General features: G+C 41.4%; 1 protein-coding gene across 1 annotated transcript; it reads left to right on the top strand.

The window, feature by feature from the left end:
* Positions 1-15,577: 15,577 nt before the first annotated feature.
* On the top strand, positions 15,578-17,845 carry LOC101765143. The gene is made up of 3 exons (XM_004965469.2): positions 15,578-15,764; positions 15,865-16,203; positions 17,305-17,845. The coding sequence occupies exons 1-3, from the start codon at positions 15,678-15,680 to the stop codon at positions 17,752-17,754; spliced, it is 876 nt and encodes a 291-aa protein (XP_004965526.1). The 5' UTR covers positions 15,578-15,677; the 3' UTR covers positions 17,755-17,845.
* The last annotated feature ends 4,815 nt before the right edge of the window (positions 17,846-22,660 follow it).

Raw genomic sequence — 22,660 nt, 5'->3', positions numbered from 1 at the left:
GGATAAATTTTGTTTGTGTGTACTCCCTCCGTCTTAGTTGTTTTAGCATTTCTAAATTTGTTTGAGTTGCAATTTTTGATTCTAAAAAGTCAACAATTTTTTTAAAAGATGTTTTTAGCTTTCTGCACTAAGAAAGCTACGAAAAAGCAAGTGACCGAGTTTTTCATCTTTCTATCTAAACTTAGCTTTTTTTATTCTAATTTTTCGAAAGCTGCACGCGAGAAAATCGTTGTTTGTTTGAGCTTCTAGCTTTTCATACTGAAAAACTACCTAAAAGCTCAAACAAACATGCCCCTAGTCTTGAAGCTTGTTCCTTAATTTCCATCCAAAATTGTTGAAGATCTACTGTGACCTCCAACTTTCAACAATTCTCTTTCAGAGTATTCTTCTCATTCTCTTTAAATAGCAGTGAGCAACACCTTATTCAATAAGACCACCTAAAAATGACCAGCGAAAAAGAGTTAGGGGTGGTGTTAACCACCTTAAATCTGCTCAACCAAATGAGTCAACACCAACAAATTTTTTTTTGCTAAGCTTTAATGAAATACTTCTAAGCCATGACCCTTACAAGTTAGAAACACTAGTAGGTGGTTGTATGTCCAAAGAGATATATAAACAACATTCTTGATGAATGGCACCTTACCATATGACAATAAAAAAATAAGTGTTGTATGATCTCATTAGAGTATCTCCAGCAGATTACTCGTCCTTCTCCTCAATACTAAAAACTTGTCCTTTTAATGATGAGAGGCGCTCCAGCAGATTACCAATCCGATTACCAATAATTTGTTGATGATCACCAAAACACACCTTCCTCTCATCCAAAATTAATGTGATTCATTTCTCTACTCTATGCATGGTATGAGGTGTTTTGGTAATATGCTACAACACTAGTTAAAAAAACACAAAAAACGTTATTGGTGAGGGAGAGAGATGTATTGGTGATGGAGGATGAGTAATCTAGTGGAGATGCTCTTAGAGACATAGCATTTGAATTGAACAGGGACTTCAAATGAAAACGTTTGAATTTAAGTTTATATTTGCTCGGGTGCATGCGCGAGGTCACTAACCGACTGAAGTTGTGTGTACACCATGCAGGCGGTTGAGTTCGCCGGCGGCGCGCCATCGACAACCTCACCGTTGAATATAAAATTAATGGCTGATTGATATTACATAAGTGAGGCCAGTACTCAAAACTGCCTGCTTCATGCAGTCAGTGGTCAGCAGATTCAGAGCTTCAAGATGCCTGGATATCGCCATGTGATCGATCGATCGCGCGGTAGACTGAGACTGTCAGCGAGTAGTTAATAGTGGAGTAATATTCTTTCCCATGTTGCTATCAATCATGCATGCCGTTACTGAGACCATGACTCCTGTGACCAATGACTCACTGGTTACCCTTTAAGCTTCAAGAAAATAGACAATTGCGTGACTCTTTGCCTGAATACTTTACTAGTTGATGTGACCTAGGCGCATCGTTCGGATATGATTGTTAACTTGTTTATGGCTTCATTGACTTGACTTCAGCTCATGGACCACCTTGATGGCCACAATTTCGAAGGAGAAGAAAATATTAAACCATTTAAATTTATTGAGTTAGTTTTGCACGTCACAAGCTCTTCGGAAGTGACATCCAGTGATCCAGTCAAGTAAAGTTTGTGAGCACTTCGTAAATCGCTTGGCGCCTGGTCATACGCACGTTTATCAGCACCATTACCGCCAGTTAACATGCAATAATGGGCACCAGTTCAAGTCAGTTCTCAAACAGTAAGATTGAGATCGATGAAAAGTACACGGGTGCGCTGACTTAATATCAAACCAACCTGATATACGCCCATGACGTTGGGTAACTTTTAATTCCACCGCAAAGAAGTAAGAATGTTTAAAGGAGTGGCCTATCATTGTTCTTTTTTTTCTTTTTGATGTTGAGACCTCTTGTCTTGTCTTGTCGATCTGATAGCACGCACCGTACATAATGGACTTGTTAAGGGAGGTATAATTAAACTAATGTTTCATTAGGACTGCCATGTAACACCTGATTCAGGCCCATGGGCTGACCGTTTCACTACTGGACCGATCTAGAAAGAAACGTCAGTTATGAGTCCTGTACTCCTGGGCGGCGACAAAAGGATAATATACCAGAAAGCCTCCATCTTCAGTTCAGTACAAGTATTGATGACCAGTTTTCAACTTTGGAAAAAAAGGAGTTCACTTTCCCTGTCTTTCGTGAGCTGCGAACTGAAATGAATGCGTGGTACGTTTAGGGCACACTAGATAGGAAAACTGCTTCCAACTCTTCTCGTCTCTAACTAAGTCGGACCACAACACAATCATTTTGAGCCCAGTTAGTCCACTACAGAGTTGCAGCCCAGCCCATGGTCTAGGTGGCAACAACTAGAACAGATATATAGTTGCATGAAAGCAAGTTTTACCTTTATCAACTCATGAAAGCCCATGTTTTGTGATCAGCATTGTTAATTTTTGAATTGCAAAAGGTATACATAGGTATGCATTACCTGTTATATACACTATATGACAGACGTAGTATACATGGCCTAGTGGTTATATATATGGACCTACGCTGACCCACCGGGTAGCATCAACTATTCGACAAATAACCAACACTCGTCCAAATTGATTACTCCGTGATAAGCAATTCGACTCGATTTGTCAACTTGAGAACATTGGTTATGATAGAAAGCCTAACATATTCATGATTCTATGAAGGACTTGTGACCCGAAGTAATGAATCTAGGCAAATGAAGTTGGTAGAATGTGATACCCTTGTTATACGCAGCACCCCCCGATATAGAAAAGATATATATTGCGAGTACGACATGAGTTTGCACCATATCAAGAACAAATATATGAATCTCGTAGAAAACCCCAACTGATGAAGTCGAAGCAACCGCGACAAGAGAATAGGCTTTTGACGAAGCCGACCGCGAATTGTTTAAGCACAAGACAAGAATATAGTGATTGTCACTCCCTCACAACCCTACTCGACCCTCTAGGACCCTTTGATTCTTGCCTCATACAAGAATATAGTACTATAGAACTATCTAGCATATCCCTTTTGAGCGTTCCTAATTGCCTCTCACGAGCTTTTGATGAGACCTTGTGTTTGCCCTGGACTTGATTGATTTCTAAAGGCTCCACCCCAAGACCCTCGTATATGCAAAGTAGAAGTTCTACACATAGTAGAATTCAACGCTTAAGTTCTATTAGAACTGCAAGTCCTAATTGGACACCATATTGAGTCATCATGCAACAGAAGTTTCAAAGGAATTGAACAACATATTATGAATTTCCTTGCTGTAGTATAGATTGGTATCTTATCAACTCTTCCTCCCAAGTCCGATCATTCCTAACGTAACTATACATATGATTACTCACCCGTGACCTCTCAAAGTGTTATATGAAAATAGAAATTTATGGCTTAAAATTTAGGTATCAAACTTGTCACTAACTCACTACGGCCTTGCAACAGGTAAAAGAACTTATCACTATATACGCGTATGGTCGCATTGTAACAACATCACATATTTGCCTTTTTAACTAAATCAAGAACAAGCATCATTATTCTTACTAATAAGTGATCCTGACTATAATATGCAATCACCTAGCTAATAATTATGTATTAGTATATAGAATTACAACAATAATGCCTGCAGTATTGTCTTTCACCGTTGTGAACGAGAACGAACAACAAGGTAAAATTACTGAACGTACAAGCAGAAAAGTGAACAGTTGATCATAATATCATCTTCCCAACATGTGTACTAACTGCACTTTAAACATATGCTACACTACTTTTTGCGCATCAATCATCTATCGATAAATTAAGCATGAGTGAACAATACTCAACATTTACAGAGTAATCAATATAATTACCATCCCTTGCATATATAGCAACAAAGAGCAAGCAGATGCATGCAGCATCGATCCCAGCAACCAATTATCTGCATCTACCAAACAATCAAGAGTATGGTACGTTGCTTTGTTCTCAAGATAGCATCCTGACAGGGCCCTCTAGTAAAACCCTAGCTGTCTGACTACGAGGTGCATGGGCAGGCATAAACCCATTGACTTTTCAGGTATCCACCTGCAAACCATTTCCACAGATTTGCAGGAGCGAATCACCCGCCCCTAGTAACTGATTAAAAAAATAAAAAAAATTAGCAGCTGGGCTGCACGGGATGGCTACCGCCGCTCGGTGCGGATCGATGGCGTGGCGGAGTGTTTCTTTTGTGAGCTTGTAACACATTTATGGACCACTAAATAATTTCAAATAAAAAAATTGTCAACTAAAAAGTTTTAGATCTTGTTGAGCTCTACAATTTTAATATAAAGTTTATCTTCATCCAAGATAAGTTATGATTTTTTTTTGCGTGGAACCATTTCTAGGGGCGGATCATGCCATCACCCGCGCGTAGAAATGATTTCCAGGGGCGGGTGACGCCATCACCTGCCCTAGAAACTATTTTCAAGAGCGGGTGTCGCCATCACCTGCCCCTACAATTATTTTTCTATTTGTATTTTTCTTTTAAAATGAATTTTTAAGCTATTAAATGATCTCAAATGCAAAATTGTCAACTACAAAGTTTTGGTCCGGTAGAGCTCTACAATTTGATATAAAGTTTATATTCATCTGAAATAACATGAAAAAGTTTGTATTCAAAAAATACACATATACTCATACATTCACATATACTCGTACATTCACATATACTTATACATTAACATATACTCACACATATACTTATTTATTTATATATACTTATATACATTTAGACCTTGTTTATAGACCTTTTCTATAATCGAAGTCCTTTGAAAAATTTAAAATTTGTAGATTTCAAAACTAGAGAACTTATAATAACATTTTGGAGTATTAAACAATCTCAAATGAACAACATGCCAACTTCAAAAAGTGTCCGGTCTCATCGAGCTCTACAATTTTGATATAGTGCTTCTCTATAGTCGAAGTCATTTGAAAATTCAAAAATTTATATTTAAAAACTAAAGAAATTATAATGACATTTTGAAGTATTAAATAATTTCAAATTGAAAACTTGTTAACTTCAAAGTTTTAGGTCTCGCCGAGTTCTGCAAATTTGATGTTGAGCTTTTGTATAGCCGAAGTCATTTGAAAATTCAAAAGTTTTAGTTTTTGAAATTAAACAACTTAAACAGATATTTTGAAGTACTAATCAATCTCAAATGAAAAACTTTTCAACTGTCTCGTCGAGCTATACAATTTTGATATAAAGTTTGTTTTCATATGAGATCGTATGAAAAAGTTATGAATTTATTTCCACGAGACCATTTCTAGGGGCGGGCCATGTCACCACCCGCCTTGGAAATCATTTTCCGGAGCGGGTGATAGAAATGGAGGTAACCCACCCCTGAAAATGGTGATTTCTAGGGCCGGGTTACCCCATCGCCCACCCCTAAAAATGGTGGCTATTTCCAGGGTCACGGGTTACGTGACCCGCTCCTGCAAATGCTTTTCTAGAGGCGGGTTGGTTACTACAGTAATCCCGCTCCTTCTGTAGGAGTGGGTGGTAATTTCACCCGTCCTCAGAGCATCCCTCCAAATCATTTTTTTAGTGCTAGGAGCGAGCGCGAATCTATGGATCGAGAAACGACCACGACGCGTCAGCAACAAGCATGGTTCTACTTGCCATGTTTGCTAGCTGTAGAGATAGACTGGAGCCATGGATCGGATGTGTCGCAGAGGATGGCTGCTGGTTCGTTGACAGGAAGGAATTATGCAGGTTGTGTCCATGCTGTGACATGAAGCGTGAGAACTGGCGCTAAAAGAGCCTGTAGATGCAGGATGTATAGCGCGACAATTTTAGGGTCCAGCGCAGCTCTGCCCTTTAGGCCTTTACTCAATGTGCAAGTATATATACATACTAGTAGAGAACTGACCTTCCATCCAGTTCTTTTATTCTAGTTGACTTTGGACCCGGAACTAAAAAAACCTTTAGTCCCGGGTCAAAAATGAGACACCAAAACGACATCGACGGGACGGGCTTTAATCCCAGTTGTAAAGATCTGGCACTGACGCCCCCCTTATGTCCCGATTGTAAATTCCAACCGGAATAAAAGGGCCCCGCCAACCGCGATAAAAATTTAGTCCCGGTTGGAATTACCAACCGGGACAAAGGGGGGTCTTTTATTTCGGTTGGAATTTCCAACCAAGATAAAAGAGGCTCCCCACGCGCCCCCATCTCTCCACATAATATCTTCTCCTCTCTCCCTTTTTTCTTATCTCTCTCCTTCCTATCTCCTCCTCTCCCCCTCCCTCTCTTCCTCTCCCGCCCCCTCCACCTCTGCTCCCCTCCCCTTCCCCCCTCTACTCGCCCCTCACTGATAGTGAGGAGTGGTAGCGGGGCGAGGGCCGGCGGCAGCGTGTGGGGGAGCGGCGAGCGTGGGTGGGGGAGCCGGTGGCAGCGGGGAGCACGCGAGGCCGGCGGGCACAGGCGGAGCGGAGCGAGCAAAGCAGAGCGAGTAGGGCGGAGGCGTAGCAGAGCGAGCGGGCGGAGCAGAGCGGGCAGAGCCGGCGGGCGGAGCGGAGCGGGTGGGCTCGGCGGTGGGCGATGGTGTGCGATGGCGGGCGAGGGCAGAGTGGAGGCGGGCCGAGGCGGGCGACGGCGGGGCGAAGCTGAGGGCAGCGGCCGGCCGGCCAGCGGGCGTGGCGGCGGGAGGGTGTGGGGAGCGTGCGGCTTTTTTTTTCGAAATTTTTTAGTCCCGGTTGGTAACAACAACCGGGACTAAAGGGGATCCTTTGTCTTGAAAAATTAATCCCGATTAGGCATTGGAGATCCTTTGTCTCGAAAAATTAATCCCGATTAGGCATTGGAGAGATATACCCTTCCCAACCGGGATTAATACTCAGTTTTCTACTTGTGACATGAATGTTAAGGAACATATATAGCAATCATTAACCACTCAAATGAGTAGTTTTGATCAGAATTTCACATTTGGTACCAAGCAAAACTGTATCAGTGCACTGTGTTACATTCATTTTAATGTTTGCATGCGATCGTGTATTCGTGTTCTCTTTTTCTTCAAGTAAAAGTTGAGCTTTATTGGACCATAACAGGGTTACGGTCTGCTGCAACGACATGAGCAGCAAAATTTGGAGCTCGTAGCAACTTTCTTGTTTGTCATGATTACATAGATGGATAAAGTTTTGCGGTTGATTTCTTTTTCAACTTTCTTGCGTGTCTAACTATTATGCGACAATTTGGTTGTTTATCTTCTAAATCAAAGAATAAATGGCTGGTTTCTTACTGCAAAGAAAGTCAATTATTAAGTTACTTTTTATCGTAATCTCAGTTTTGGCAACATATGGCTCTTTCTTGCCCACCTCTATTTTACTTCAATTAATTTAGAAACCTCAAGAATATGTGTAGGGGTGAAACCGATATGGATATTTGAAAGAATTGGAGGAAACGTGGTTGGCTATCCTTGCCGGCCACGGTTGCACGTTAATATAAGGTGAAATTCATCAAGAGACTTACATGAGTACTACTATGATCATTTAGGACTCGTTTGCCTTATAACTTGAATTACAAGAAGATCCTATCTCTAAGCAACCCGAGTCAATCTCTAAGATCATAATAGTACTAAACTCGTTACAAGTATATCTCTAACATCCTCCCTCAATCTAAACTTATCTTTCTTTTGAGATTTAGATTGTTTCTGAAAATATCTAGCTTACCAACCAACAAAGCTTCGGTGAATCCATATGCAACCTTATCATGTGTAGTTACTAATCTGACTTGTAGTTGCTTCTTCGTTACTTGCTCTCGAACAAAGTGAAAATTAATTTCTATATGTTTTGCTCGAGTATGAAAGATCGGATTTGCTGAAAGATAAGTGGCTCCCAAATTGTCACACCATAAAATAGGCAGCTGTGTCAATTGCACTCCAAGTTCCAATAATAATGGTTCTAGCCAAATCAATTCTACATTAGCATTAGCCATAGACTTATATTCTACTTCAGTACTAGACCTTGAGACTGTAGCCTGCTTACTAGCACTCCAAGACACAAGATTGGGACTGAAAAATATTGCAAAACCTACAATAGATTTTCTATCATCAACACTTCTAGCCCAATCAGCATCAGAAAAGGCACCCAAAGTTATGAAGTTTGACTTCTTTATATTTAATCCAATATTCAACGTATATTGACCATAACGAAGAATTCGTTTAACAGCTGTCCAATGAATAGAGGTCGACGCATGCAAAAATTGACATACCATATTAACTGCAAAGGCTAGATCCGACCGTGTAAGAGTAAGATACTGCAAAGCACCAACTATACTCCTATAATGTGTACTATCTTCTGTACCTAGCGGTTCACCTTCAAAACTTGAGAGTTTTTCCGAACTTGACAATGGTGTTGGAGAGCCTTTACACTTCACCATACCAACTCGTGTAAGAATCTCTTGCACATACTTTTCCTGAGAAAGCAACAATCCTTCCTCACTTCTCTAAAGCTCAATTCCCAAGAAGTAATTCAAGTCACCAAGATCTTTAAGAGCAAATTCTTTCCTCAAATCTGAAGCAAGGCTGAAACAGCTCCATTAGAAGAACTAGTGACAATGATATCATTAACATATATAAGCATAAAAATGACAACTCCTAATTTTTGATAAATAAACAGAGCATTATCTGATTTTGAAGCTATAAACCCAATATTAATTAGCTTAGAGCTCAATCTTGCATACCAAGTACGCATAGCTTGTTTCAGACCATAGATTGCTTTGTCAAGTCTACATACTAGATGTGGAGCATCAATTTTTTCAAAACCTGGGGGTTGTTTCATATATGCCTCCTCTTCCAGAACACCGTGCAGAAATGTATTCTGAACATCCAACTATCTTAAGCACCAACCTTTGGATATTGCTAAAGACAAGACAAGCCTTACCACAACAATCTTAACAACTAGGTTAAATGTGTCCTCATAATTAATTCCATACCTTTGGCGAAACCCCTTTACTACCAATCATGCCTTATATCTATCAATTGTCCCATCAGCCTTTTTTTAACCTTGTACACCCATTTGTAGTCAAATAAGTTGCAGCCACCCTTGGGCGGCTCAACTAAATGCCAGGTATTATTTTTGAGCAATGTTGTGAACTCCTCCTGCATAGCTTGTTTCCATCTTGAATTGTTTAGTGCTTCCTATAAATTCTCAGGTTCTCCGGTAGCAGAGAAATTTCCATATCCAATAGTCCCATCTATAAACTTTTTGGGTTGAACAATACCATGTTGAAGTCATGTGCGCCATAGAGGAAGTGCATCATTTGCTGGTGGCTGCGGCTCCACACCAGATCCAGCAGGAGGCACAGAAGATCCACCAGGTGCACGCACAGACGGAGCTGCTGGAATGGTCAGGGCGAGTGGAGACCAAGTGCCACGCGCCGGCGACGGAGAGGCGTGAGGCGCGCGCGTGGTCGGTGATTGGAAGGTGCGGAATGCACGCGCTCTGCCCCCCACATGTCGCGCTTGGGATGGCTTCGGCGGCTGTAGACGAGCCGGCTGGCGCAGGTGAATTCACCTAGGATTCCATGCCCGATCCGCCAGCGTCAGGTGCAGGCGTATCTGTTTGGGAGATGTCGCTTGGATTTTCTACGACTGGGACTCCATCAGTGCCTCTAATATTATCATATGCAGCTTCTTCTTCATGGTTTGATTTCGAAATTGCTGGGATAGGTACCTGTACATCATCAACATCCTCATCAGGATCATTAGTAACACTAGTTACACAACTTATATCCCCATGGTTAAGCAAATGCAAGGGTAAAAGGATAATTTCTTGGCAAACTGAGCACTGGCGTTAAGATTGAGAAGGGCAAAAGGGAAAAAAATCCTCATCAAAGACAACATCTCTAGAGATGTAGATGCATCCAGTGGAGATGTCGAGACACTTAAAACCCTTGTGCATAGCACTATAGCCTAAGAAAGCACAGCGAGTAGAGCGAAAAGCAAGCTTTCTTGAGTTGTATGGTCGCAAATTAGGCTAACAGGCGCAACCAAAAACTTGTAGGGATGTATAATCAAGAGTTTTGTGAAGAAGCCGAGCAATAGGAACATCAAAGTTAATGACTTTGCTTGGAAGGAGGTTAATGATGTAGGTAGCGGTAAGGAAGGCATGATCCCAATATTTTAAGGGTATGGATGCATAAGCGAGGAGAGCTAGCCCTACCTCAACTATATGGCGGTGCTTTCGTTCGGCCACACCGTTTTGTTGATGAGCATGAGGACAAGAAACATGATGTGTAATTCCTATACGTTGAAAGAAGGAGTTCAACTTCTCATATTCTCCTCCCCAATCAGATTGCATAGATTTAATCTTTCGATTGAATTTTCTTTCTACAAGTTGCTGGAAATTTTGGAAGACTTGAAAGACATTGGACTTTTTCTTTAGCAGGTAGATCCATGCATATTTGGTGAAATCATCAATGAAGCTAACATAGTAGCTATGTCGCCCAATAGATAAGGGAGCAGGTCCCCAAACGTTAGAAAAAATTAAATCAAGGGGAGCTTTAGATGAACTATTTGATATAGGGTATGGAAGCTGACGGCTCTTGGCCACCTAACAAGAATTACAAATAGACTCTGAATTTTTATCACTAGCACATGAAAGCTTATTTAAACTAAGAATTTTTTCTACAATAGGAAGAGCTGGATGACCGAGTCTACTATGCCATCATGTAGTTGAGGGCTTTTTGGATGACAAAAACTTGTTTTCTGGAAAATTTTGGAGATAGATGAGATCTTAAGGGATAGAGGCCTCCACGGAATCTCCCTTGATGGATGACTTTCTTTGTTTCCTGATCCTTTATGCAAAAGAAATTTGGATGAAATTCGATGAAGGCATCATTATCTCGAGCTGGCTTGTGGACAGAAACTAAATTCTTTCTAGCACTAGGAACATGAAAAATATTTTTCAGAATAATATTTTTGCTAGGGGTATATAAAGTTGTATGACCAATGTTACTAATTTTCATACATGTTCCATTGGGCGCATGTACTTGATCTCGCCCATTATTCTTATCATGGACTGTCATCTTCTCAAGTTTACTAGTAACATGATCAGACGCTCCACTGTCTACATACCAGTTTGTGTCATAACCATGACCAGTAGTAGCCGCCCCTGCCGTCTTCTGATTTTGTTTATCTTCATCATCATCATATCTATACCAGCAACGATTTGCTTCATGTCCTACCTTCTTGCAGATCTGACAAACCGTCTTGTTATTGCGTCCACCTTGCTTGGATGTGTTTTGGTGTTGCTAGAGCCGGAGCTGCTGCCACGATATGATCCACCGCGACCACCATTGCCACAGCCACGACCACGACTGTTGTTACTGCCACGACCACGACCACCATAGTTGTAGCTGCATCCTCTACCAGCCATATTAGCTAACGACTAGAACTGTCCTCCTTCTTGAAACATCTCCATACATTGATCATATGTGAGTAACTGAGAATACAAGTCGCTCAAGGAGAGAAATCCAACACGACCAAGCATATATGACACAAAGGGGTTATAGTCAAAGTGAAGACCATTCAGAATAAAGTGGACCATCTTATCATCATCTATAATCTTTCCAACCGTGACTAATTCATCTTGGAAGGAACACATCTTGGTGAAATAAGCTGAGGAGGACATGATCCTCTTCTTGGTTGTGGAGAGTAGGACGCGCAGATTTGCAATCCGTGCCTTGGAGTGTGCTGAGAACATCCTCTCAAGTGCCCCCCATGCTTCTACTGCTATGGTTGATGTTGCCACCGGTGCTAATGCATCCTTGGTGAGAGAATTCAGCAGGTAGCTTAGTACTTGCTGATCTTTTGCAATCCAGGAGTCGTACTTAGAGTTGTGGATGATCTCCTTCTTGCCGTCTGCCTTGACCACCTCCAGAGTTTTGGGTGGCTCAGGGGTAGATCCATCTAGGATCCCCATGAGTTGAGCTCGTCTATAGCAGGAAGGAATTGAGCCTTTCATAGGATGTAGTTGTCTCGAGTTAATTTCTCAGAGACAACCCCTAGTAGTGCCGGCTCTAGGGCAGATGATGATGCCATGGATTAGTTTGGGAGGTTGTGGATGTTTGTGGAAGAGGATGCTCTGATTACCATGTAAGAATTGGAGGAAACGTGGTTGCCTATCTTGGTCGGCCACGGTTGCATGTTAATATAGGGTGAAATTCACCAAGAGACTTACATGAGTGCTATTGTGATCATCTAGGACTCGTTTGCCTTATAACTTGAACTACAAGAATATCCCATCCCTAAGCAACCCGAGTCAATCTCTAAGATCACAATAGTACAAAACTCGTTACAAGTATATCTCTAACAATATTATCCGATCATCCGTCTGGCCGGAGGGGTATGAAGACTAAACAGATAATCCGTATTTGAATGCTAAAGAATATTCAATATGCATACAATATTCATATCCGAATACTAAAGTTGAACATTTGATATGCAAATAGGATAAGATATCAATATCCGACATATATAACACTATCATATCCAAAACATAATCTGAAAAATAAAGACTATCTGCATTCGTATCCGTATATATCCCTCCGTATTCGATCCATTTCTCTCCGTAAATATGTGAAATGTAACATATTCAAAATCTCCTAAAATATGTGAAAAATCACTAGAGATGTTTCATTACATAACAGGAATCTTACAACTAAAATAACATAAGGGCCTGTTTGTTTCATTGGAATTGGCTGGAATTGGAATTAATTTCCAAAGCCATCTTGTTTGGCTGCTCCCGGAATTGGAAAGAGGGATTCCTCAGGATTCCAATCTATCTAAATCTTTCCCCCCGCACATTCCGACCCAAAAAAGAGGAAATCGTTTCCTCGGTCTCCTTCCCCGACCTCTTTCCCCCCGCGCGCGCCGCCCCGACTCCTTCCCCTTGCGCCGCCGCCCACTTCCTCCGCCGCCCCCTCCTCCACTTCTCCGCCGCCCCCTCCTCCACTTCCTCCGCCGGCCCCCTCCTCCGCTGCCCCCTCCTCCGTCGACCCCCTCCAGAGCCGGCACAGAGTGCGCCGCCCGTGCACAGAGTGCGCCGCCCGTGCCGCTCCTCCGCGCGAGCAGCTTCTCGCCGGCGACCACACGCCACGCGGTGAGCCGGTGCTCCTTCCCCCTCTCCCTCCCTCTCTTCCTCGTCGACATACACAGCAATTTCTCTCCTAACCCTAACCCTTGACTCGATTTGTTCTTTTTTTAGAGGCTGTAGACAGATCTGAGGGAAGGGAAGCACAAGGACGGGAGGAGGAGGAGCTCGGCAGCTATCCATTTTACTCACTGGAAGATCGACGTGCACCACCAATACTCCTGCCTTGGTGAGTCCTGCAGATCTAAGTTTTAAGCTTGCTAGTTTTAAGCATGAAACTGCTAATTAGTTGTTTATCAAAAGTTTTAAGCTTGCTAGTTTCTACTTTCAGTAGAATGGAGATATGTACTAGATTTGTGTAAACCATAGCTCTGTACATGTGTTTCTACTGTTTTATAATTCCTGTTTTGATGATAACAAGTCTCATTCAGCATGGTGATTTATGTTCACTAATGTATGTGCTGCAGTAGATCTGTATAACCATGCTTTCTGGGCTTCTGGCAGAATTAGTGCAAAAGAGGCCATCACAGTAGTATAATTAGTCAAGCTTTTTCTTAGAGCATGCAGGAAGGTCTTCCTATTATTAATTAACTCAAACTTTTAGATAATATAAACAAGTTTGGATGAGAAATGCAAAATTATCAATTTTATAATTTGCCTTGGATGTGCTGTTTGCCTTGGATGTGCTGTTTGCCTAGGTTCAATTACTGAAACTAGTGTCAAAATCAATAGGTAGTGCAGTGCAAATTACTAGAGCGATGCAACTCTCTGGTTGATATTGGCTTTTTTACCCATCTTCCTGTTATATATTTGTTTACATTGGTTCCAGATGGACAACTAGCAAATATCAAATTCCCTTTTCTTCCTGTTATATACACTGGGATTCATGCTGGGCTATTTGAAATACTGAATATTGTAGGAATACTAAGAGCTGAGCTATTTGAAATATTAAAGCATGGTACGGAGTGACCTGGATGAGTTTGTCTTATGTGCATTTTTCTTTCCCAGTTCCAATCACTCTGTGCCTCCATGTTAGTTTTCTTCAGTGACATGGGAAGCTTAATGCGGTGTCTAACCTTGTAATTGATACATGTCAGTGTCAGGTAAAGCCATGCTGTTATTGGTAGAGATTTAAAATGAGTTTGTTAACGCTAGCCGTCAATATCTTGGAGGAAAAGGCATCAACTCTTACCTGCTCATAAGAAAGCGTAGCATTTGAAAAGGAAACTAATCTGTAAATAGTTTGAAGCTGCAGGATGTTCGATCTCTGACAAGGACATAGGACAACTGACTAAGGAAAAACACTAGTAGTGCTTCAGAAAAGCTTATGATTGATGCATGATTAGTGTAATTAAATATTATTAGTGACAGCAGTGTATGTTTCTGCTGTCATGAGCATGATTGTGCACTGGTATCAGCGTAAGAGACCTAGACATATTGTTGATCCAAATGAAGTGGTTGAGAGAGATGTAGCTACACGCAAACAAATGCTAAGAAATCTGTACCAAGGATCAAATGTCTATTGCTATGATAGTTTGCGCCTAACTAAGAGATCATTTTATGACCTATGTGCCATCTTACGTGAGAGATGTGGTATGTGTGATAACAAGAATGTGTCGGTAGAAGAAAAGGTAGCAATCTTTTTGCTTGTAGTGGGTCATGGCACTAAGATGAGGATGATTCGTAGCTCATATGGATGGTCACTTGAGCCAATCTGCCGTCACTTCAATGAGGTGCTTAGAGGTATTCTATCATTATGCCATGAATTTATCAAGCTTCCTGATCCATCAGTTGTAGAACCTGAGGATTCCAAGTGGAAGTGGTTTGAAGATTGCCTTGGAGCATTAGATGGTACACACATTGACGTTTTTGTGCCTTTGGCTGACCAAGGGAGGTATAGGAATAGGAAGCAACAGATTACCACCAATGTTTTGGGGGTTTGTGATCGTCACATGAAATTTGTTTATGTCTTAGCGGGATGGGAAGGATCAGCTTCAGATTCACGTGTGCTACGTGATGCAATGTCTCGGGACGATGCATTTGTTATTCCAAGTGGGAAATACTATCTAGTAGATGCGGGATACACCAATGGACCGGGCTTTCTTGCTCCATATCGATCCACTCGCTACCACTTGAATGAGTGGGCTGCTCAAGGGCATAACCCATCCACTGCCAAAGAACTATTCAATTTGCGCCATTCAACTGCTAGAAATGTGATAGAGAGAACATTTGGGCTATTAAAGATGAGGTGGGCTATACTAAGAAGCAACTCATATTTTGACTTACAAAATCAGGTATTCCGTAGTAACCTAGCTTGAAATTCACCTCTGAATGACCTTAGCTAGCATGTAACTCATTTCTACTAAATTCTTGCAGATTAGGATCATTAATGCTTGCTGCATATTGCACAATTTTGTAATTGATAGACAGAGAGATATGGATGATTTACTTATACACCAAGTTGATCAAGTAATATCTTTTGAACCTCATGAAGTTCAAAGTGAAGTGGGTATGATTACCAATGTTCAATCAACAAATGAATGGAGCAATTTTAGGGATACCAAAGCTAACCAAATGTTTGCTGATTACCAAGCAAGACGTGGTCAATGTATGATAAATTCTATCATCAATGCATGCTTAAACTTATGATATTTGGTTTTGCTTCCTGATATTTTACTAATAACCTTTTGTGAACATTTTTCCTGTAGGATATGGAGAAGGGCAAGAAGTCAGGCTCGGGCAGGGGTTACATTTCTTGGAATGATGACATGGACAAGGCTCTTCTTGACACATTTGTGGAGTACTATAACAAGGGTGACAGATGCCAGAATGGGTGGAAGTCTCATGTCTATACAGCTGCTATCAAGAATGTCCGAGAAAAGTGTAATGTGGATATCTCAAAAGACAATATCATGGCGAGGAACAAGACCTTTGACAAACACTACACTATCATCAATGGTATGCTGGAATCAAGTGGATTTGGTTGGGATTGGAACAAAAACAAAATATCTGTTGATAGTGATGCTGTATGGGAAGAATATGTGGCGGTAAGTTTCAATCGTATTTATTATTGTTATATGTAGTTGTAAGTTGTGTTCTCTCGTACCACTATTTAATGTCATGGAGTTTACTGTTTATTGTTATATAACATTGTTATACGTAGTACTGTTCTTATGAATGTTAACAGTTGAAAAAGAATGGTCATGTCACGTCTTTTTGGTTTATCTGCCTCTGTTTTATGTTAAGGTTCTGGAGACAGCTAGATAGCTTACGGGTTTTATATCCTATCAGGATATTGACCTGACACTCGTGGCATGTCACATTGGTGTGGAACTGTGGATAACTGAACATTTCCTTTGATCAAAACCATCAGCGTCCACACTCTGCTAGACTGGAAGTTTTCTTCTGTTGATAGTGTGTAAACTGTTCAACTCCAACAATTGTTATGTAAGAACTAGAGGTCCAAATAACAGATTATATCTTATCTTTCCAACAATCATAATTCAGCTGGGCCCTGAGATACAAGTCTATCTTGATTTTGATCAGCTTCTGAAAAATCAACGTGAAAGTGAAAAGAACAATAAAACTACTAGAATTCTTTACCTAATTAATGCAGTGGTCATTGCTTGCTTATTCTCTGGCCATCGACGCAAGAATATATGGACATTTCAGCCATAGTCATAAGTTGGCCAAAACTGTTTTTACTTTTGACGCTCATCTTGGAAGTGATATTATCCCTCAACAAGCATCTGGCATCCTCTCAGTTTTTATTTTCAACTGTTAAGAGGTAGCTGTGTGGTGTTTGCTTTATTTATGAATGGATACCCCATTACAGGTAGCTTTGCAATGCACCTACATGTTGTTACCGGTATTTGTTCAGGCATATGGCTAGAAATGTTCAGGCATATGGTGCTTGGTTAGAAGTTGTGATCTTGAGCATGTTGTTTCTGCCAGGAACAACTCATCAGTAATGCTATAATTTTGTTAGTATTGCTATTTGCATTCAGCATAATTCTTTATTTGCTTCACTAGTAATGCCGGCCTCCTAATACAAGTTGTTTCTGTTACCTGATAGTATCATTACTGCTGGTCCTTCAATTTTTGTGATATACTTGTTTTCTAACCAGTACAACATTTATTTTTTGTAGAAAAACAAAGAAGCTTCTGGTTATAGGCACAAGACTGTCTTGTACTGGGACTCAATCAGCTTGGTGTTTGGCAAAGACCATGCTACCGGTGAAGCGGCAAGGACTGCAGCTGAGAGCTCAAAAGACATGAGTAAGGAAGATCTTAGTAACAAAGAGCCCACATCATCGGCAACTTCAGGAAGTTTAAAGAGGCAACGGTCAAGCGACTCTTTTACCTCTATGATGGCTGAAAAACTAGACAAGTTTGCTGAAGCACTAAAGGAGGAAGCCCCTAAAGGACCAACATCAAAAGAAATTCTAGACACACTGAATGAAGTACAAGGATTGGATGAAGACACTTTGTTGGACCTATTTGATATCCTGACCGGTGACGCACGCAAGTACGAGTCTCTGTTGGCGCTTCCAGAGAGGATGAGGAAGAGGTGGCTTCTAAAACAGCTCAACAAGTGAAGAAACTAGTTCATCTATATCAAGTGATGGATAATATCTATTGAACTTGTAATAATATGTAGCTCATCTGAAAGTATTATCTTGTATTTTATCTATATTTTCCTAGCTGGAGGTATGTAACTCGTGTATGATGTGGTTTTCTTCGAAAACAGTGCTAAGTATTAGTTTCTAATTCCTAGCTCGAGAAGTAGTTTCTAACTCGTGTATTAGTTTCGAAAACAGTGCTAAGTATTTTCCTATATTTTCCAAAGAAGTAGTTTCCTCTCTAATCAACCAAACAATATTTGGAATCTAATTCTAGGAATTAGTTTCTTTGTACATCCAAACAAGAAAATTGAAATGAATCTAATTCTATGGAATTTAATTCCTATTGAATCTAATTGCTAGAATGAGATTCTTAGAATGAGATTCAATTCCATCCTAACAAACGGGGCCTAACAGGAATCATAGAAGATGGATTTTATTCATTACATTAATCAATTTTCCTTCTTGTTCAAACAAAAGTTTAAAGACATTGGATGATGCCTAGACTAGGTGTGCTTATAGACTATCAACAGCCAAGTGACCATATTATAGCTATTGGGTTTTGCCAGGACCCCATTTGATCCCGGCAGACACGAGCAGAAGGCTTTTTGGCACTCTTGTAGCAGTGGTGGAACACGTAGCTAGCCCTTCACAGAAAAACAGCTAGGGCAATGAGCAGCAAAGTTGTCGTTCAAGTAGAGAAGCAAAAGGGTCATCAATGTCAATAAGAAAGAGGATTAAGATTAGTGTTTCCTTGCGTCATGTGGTTGCTAACTGCCAAAGATAGGAGATGGAGGGAGTGTCCGGCAACAAGGAGGTCCATGACAAATTGGGATACAGGGAGTCGTGAGGAGGCTCTTGCCCCTTGATGAGGGAAAAAACTATACATTCCTTTACTAGAAAGGAATAAAATTGCCCTAGTTGCTGCATCAACAAAGGATACACTGCTATAAAAATGATTTGTAGAAGCGAGGTCATTTTTTTCAGGGGTGGACGAAAAGAACAGCCAGTACTGAAAACATCGGTAGGTACTGTAGCAGCCAGCCCGATCCTGAAAATGCATTTGTAAGATTGAATTGGGGGATGATTTGCCCCTAGAAATCAGCTCCAAATACACAACATACACACATTTAGGACTTAGTTCTATGCATCCAAGCACTACAGCGAGATAGTACCCTACTGGTCTGCCAGCATAGTTACTGCTAATTTACGAACTTGTACAGTGTACCTGAAAGTGGGGATTATGATGGACGGACAAGGTTGTCACCACCTGCTGCCTACCCCTAGCAATCCGTGGGGCAAACTCATATCCTATGCCACTCATACAACCCAAGCACCATACTTGCATTGATGAACAATACTCTAACTCCCCTTGGACTCCCACCCGCCGGATGGACAAGCGTAGGGCTAGAGCAACCATAAAGATCATTGGACCGATGCCGTGTCATAGATCGACTAGTCTAAACATGCATTACATATGAAACATATTAAACCATGGCAAGGTTATATGACTATCACAAGAGCATATAAGCCTAGTATACTAGTATGACAAGGGTATATGACTAGCAAGGAAGCATATGAGCCAAGCACAACACTATATAAAGAAGATGATTCTATTGATAAGTATAAAGTCAAACAAGGAAATAAAGATACACGCGCCATACCTTTAGCTCCAAGAGGACCTCGAACCTGAGTAAAGCTACTCTAGCCTAACTCCACTAGCTTAGAGACTAAATGAGGGAGAGAGTGATTCTTCTTGGTGTGTGTTGGAAGGGAGAGCACACCCCTCTATTTATAGGTCCATAGAGGCGGTTTACAGGAGGAATATTTGGGGGAATCTCATCTAACCGACGTAGGGAAGCCGTCAACCGCTGCCACGCGTCAGCTGGGGATGAGGGGAGATAGAGACGGTTGGTTCGGTTGACCCCCCTCTGGCCCCACTCACAACCGCCTTCGTCCGGTAGACTTCCAGGTGGATCCCAATGATGGTTGTGGATGCTACCCGCCTCAGTAAGGCGGTTTGCTGCAGTTTGTGGGTCCATGGATCTGTGTGCTGCCCCCGTGGTGATCTCTCATTGGTCAGAGTTGTGTTTCTTCGCCATGGGAGTGTGTTTTCTCCTTTCTTTTGTGGTTATTCACTTACACCCAAATACTCTCAAAGGACATGTGGAACTACATTATTCTAAAACTAAATATGCGTGTAAGAAATGCTAGTTCTCATTCATCCTTGAGAATATTGACGGTCATATTTGGTACTTAACGACCGTCAAAACCTACCCCTACAAACGTGTTATTGCCCGTTGCTAGAAACCATTTCTGTAGTAGTAATAGTTAAGGTCTAAGCAAAACGTACATGTGGCAATGAGGGACAGGAAAATAGCTTAGTTTCCTGGAATAGGTGTAAAAGTTTAGAGTAAACAAATAGTACGTCTCTGGGTAACAGGAATAAAGACATTGCCTTTCCTTTCGAAAAAGGATATAGTCATGATCATGCTAGAATAAAGATGGCCCACAAAACCCTGACTTGCGATTCTTGACTATTGACCAATATATTCGCCTTTACTGGTTGCTGATATTTCACGGTCAAACTAAGAGGCTAGTTGCTAATGAGCAAAACAAAATAAGGTATGTGTATGTGGGTTGTGCATGCACGTGTCTGAGGAACTGGGAAAAAAATATAGATGCAGATTGATCACACGAGTGGGGTAGGTGGAGAGAATTTGGGAAAAGGAATTCTTGGCGTGACCCAGAGAAGAACGTGTTTGTCTTTACGCCTGTTCTCACCTATTATCCTGCAACGTGTTCACTGCCGGGCGGACCTAAAAGAATTTTTGAGCGAGGGCACACCTCAAAGAGTATATGAATTGATAAATATTAATATGGTGAAAAATTGCTAACTACTTTTGCATAAAATTTTTGAGTGAGGGCCTGTGCCCTCACTCACTCCTACATGGGTCCGCCCACTGGAACTTAGAGTGAAAGTTTGCTCGTTATATTTATTCTTTAAGGCCCTGTTTGGGAGATTTGTGAAAAATTACAGCTATAACCAAGTTCCAGGTGTAATGTCGTGCACAAGAAAACCTTTGTAATATTTTTCCCTTGTATAAATGTTGTTTGGCCATCATGCAGCGATTTTGCAAACGAGACAGGGAAGAACACGCTGCAGCGAAAGACAAAGAGGACACTGCAACGAGCATGCCCTTAGAATAGTGCAGCCGCCAGTCGGGGGCAGCAAGGAGATGAATGCCAAGCTCGTCGGATCTGAAGACAACGAGGCTCCTGGGGTAGGGGATTTCCATTAGTTCATATCCGCGCAAAAACAGCAATTAAAAAGTGACGTTGAATGTAAAATTGAACCCAAAATCGGAACTGGAAAGGAATGCATAGAGCACAAATGGATTCAAATCTCAGAAATTGGAGACCGTTGCTGGCTGCAGGTTCGTGATGATGGGTCAGTTACCTACGCTGATGGGTTCGTCTCCGTAGGTCATGGCCTCGTCGTGCTGATGGGCATATCATCCTTGACGAAGGTGCTTCATGCAATCGCTGATGAGCATGCCGTCCTCGCCGAATCAATCGCGGATTGGAGAGAGGCGAGGCCGGCGAGGCAGCCATGGGATCAGATCTCGTTGTCGCCACCGATTGGTTCATCGCTGCCGCAGGTCGAATCGCCGCCGCCGATTTGTGCGCCCCCATCACCCTTTGGTCGGTGCTAGCAGGAGCGATGCGCCGTCATCGCCGGCGGCGACTAGTAGGATCGCACGAACAGAGGAGATGGCCCCCGATATCCGTCGTATTTTTTGCGTTGCCTAGCGAGGTCTGTGTTATTTCTCACCAGTGTAAAGGGCTAAAACCGATGTATATGTTAATAAAGTCTACCGAGTCATCCAAACATATTTTTTAGTTTACAACTGTAAAAATATTGAGGGGGTATTTTACACCAGTTTCTGGCAGGCTTCCAAACAGCTCCTAAGACTGGTTTCATTTTCCATCAGGTAAGTTGCCAGGTTTGCAAATTTGCTCAAGGTATTTACATTCGTTGCGCTAGCAGCATTAGCATATCTCGCTTACTTAAAAAGGGCACATATTGGATGGTTTTATCTCTGTCGATATGTTTTTAGAGCCATCGAGACAAGTTACCTCAGATGGTCAGTGATGTTCTTTTAATACAAGAACAGTTCATATCTCAGTCTATATATCCAGTGCAACGTATCCAACCATTATTATAAAAAGGATAGCGTGAAAGCAAAGGTGAACAGCTCAAAGCAAAGTGTTTGGAAAGGGGTGCTAAACTTTAGCACCCCACTTTTAGCACTTGAACTCCCAAACAGGGGTGCTAAAAGGCGAGTGCTAAAGTTTAGCACCCTTATTTTCTTTAGCACACCCAAGGAGTGCTAAAAGGTGCTAATGGGTGCTTAAAGTGGTCCCTAAACCCACTTTTTTCCTAGTTGCCTCCCCTCTCTCTCCTCTCCACTTTTCCCCAAGCTAGTCATAAATGAGAGCAATGTAATCATTTCTCACCCAAGATGCTAAACTTTAGCACTGTATCCAAACAACCCCAAGTGCTAAACTTTAGCACTCCATTGCTGTGCTAAAGTTTAGCATTGTGTATCCAAATGAGGCCTTACTAAACCGCCTAGATATTTGTTTTTAAGAATTTGTTTCCAAATGTTGTCCTCATCAATTAGCTTGTAAAGATATTTGCTTAAAGACACTTGTTATGGATTTCAAAGTCCAAGACCTCCTTGTTATTTTGTTTTTCACAGAATGTTCCATTTTTTTAGACTATGCTTCCACTTTTTTTTCCATCCCCTGGCCAGAAGAATCTTGACCTAAAGTAATCCAATCTATTAAGAAAACTTCTTTCGGGATTTTGAGAAAA

The sequence above is a fragment of the Setaria italica genome, chromosome IV, assembly GCF_000263155.2.
Source record: "Setaria italica strain Yugu1 chromosome IV, Setaria_italica_v2.0, whole genome shotgun sequence".
Lineage (NCBI taxonomy): Eukaryota > Viridiplantae > Streptophyta > Magnoliopsida > Poales > Poaceae > Setaria > Setaria italica.
The sequence above is the reverse complement of the archived record's forward strand: the minus strand, read 5'-3'. Positions and strand labels throughout refer to the sequence as shown.

Coding starts and splice junctions, on each gene's coding strand:
- LOC101765143 (XM_004965469.2), top strand. CDS start 15,678: ATGTTCAATCAACAAATGAATGGAGCAATTTTAGGGATACCAAAGCTA. Junction 15,765..15,864: donor CCAAGCAAGACGTGGTCAAT/GTATGATAAATT, acceptor TTTTTCCTGTAG/GATATGGAGAAGGGCAAGAA. Junction 16,204..17,304: donor TATGGGAAGAATATGTGGCG/GTAAGTTTCAAT, acceptor TATTTTTTGTAG/AAAAACAAAGAAGCTTCTGG.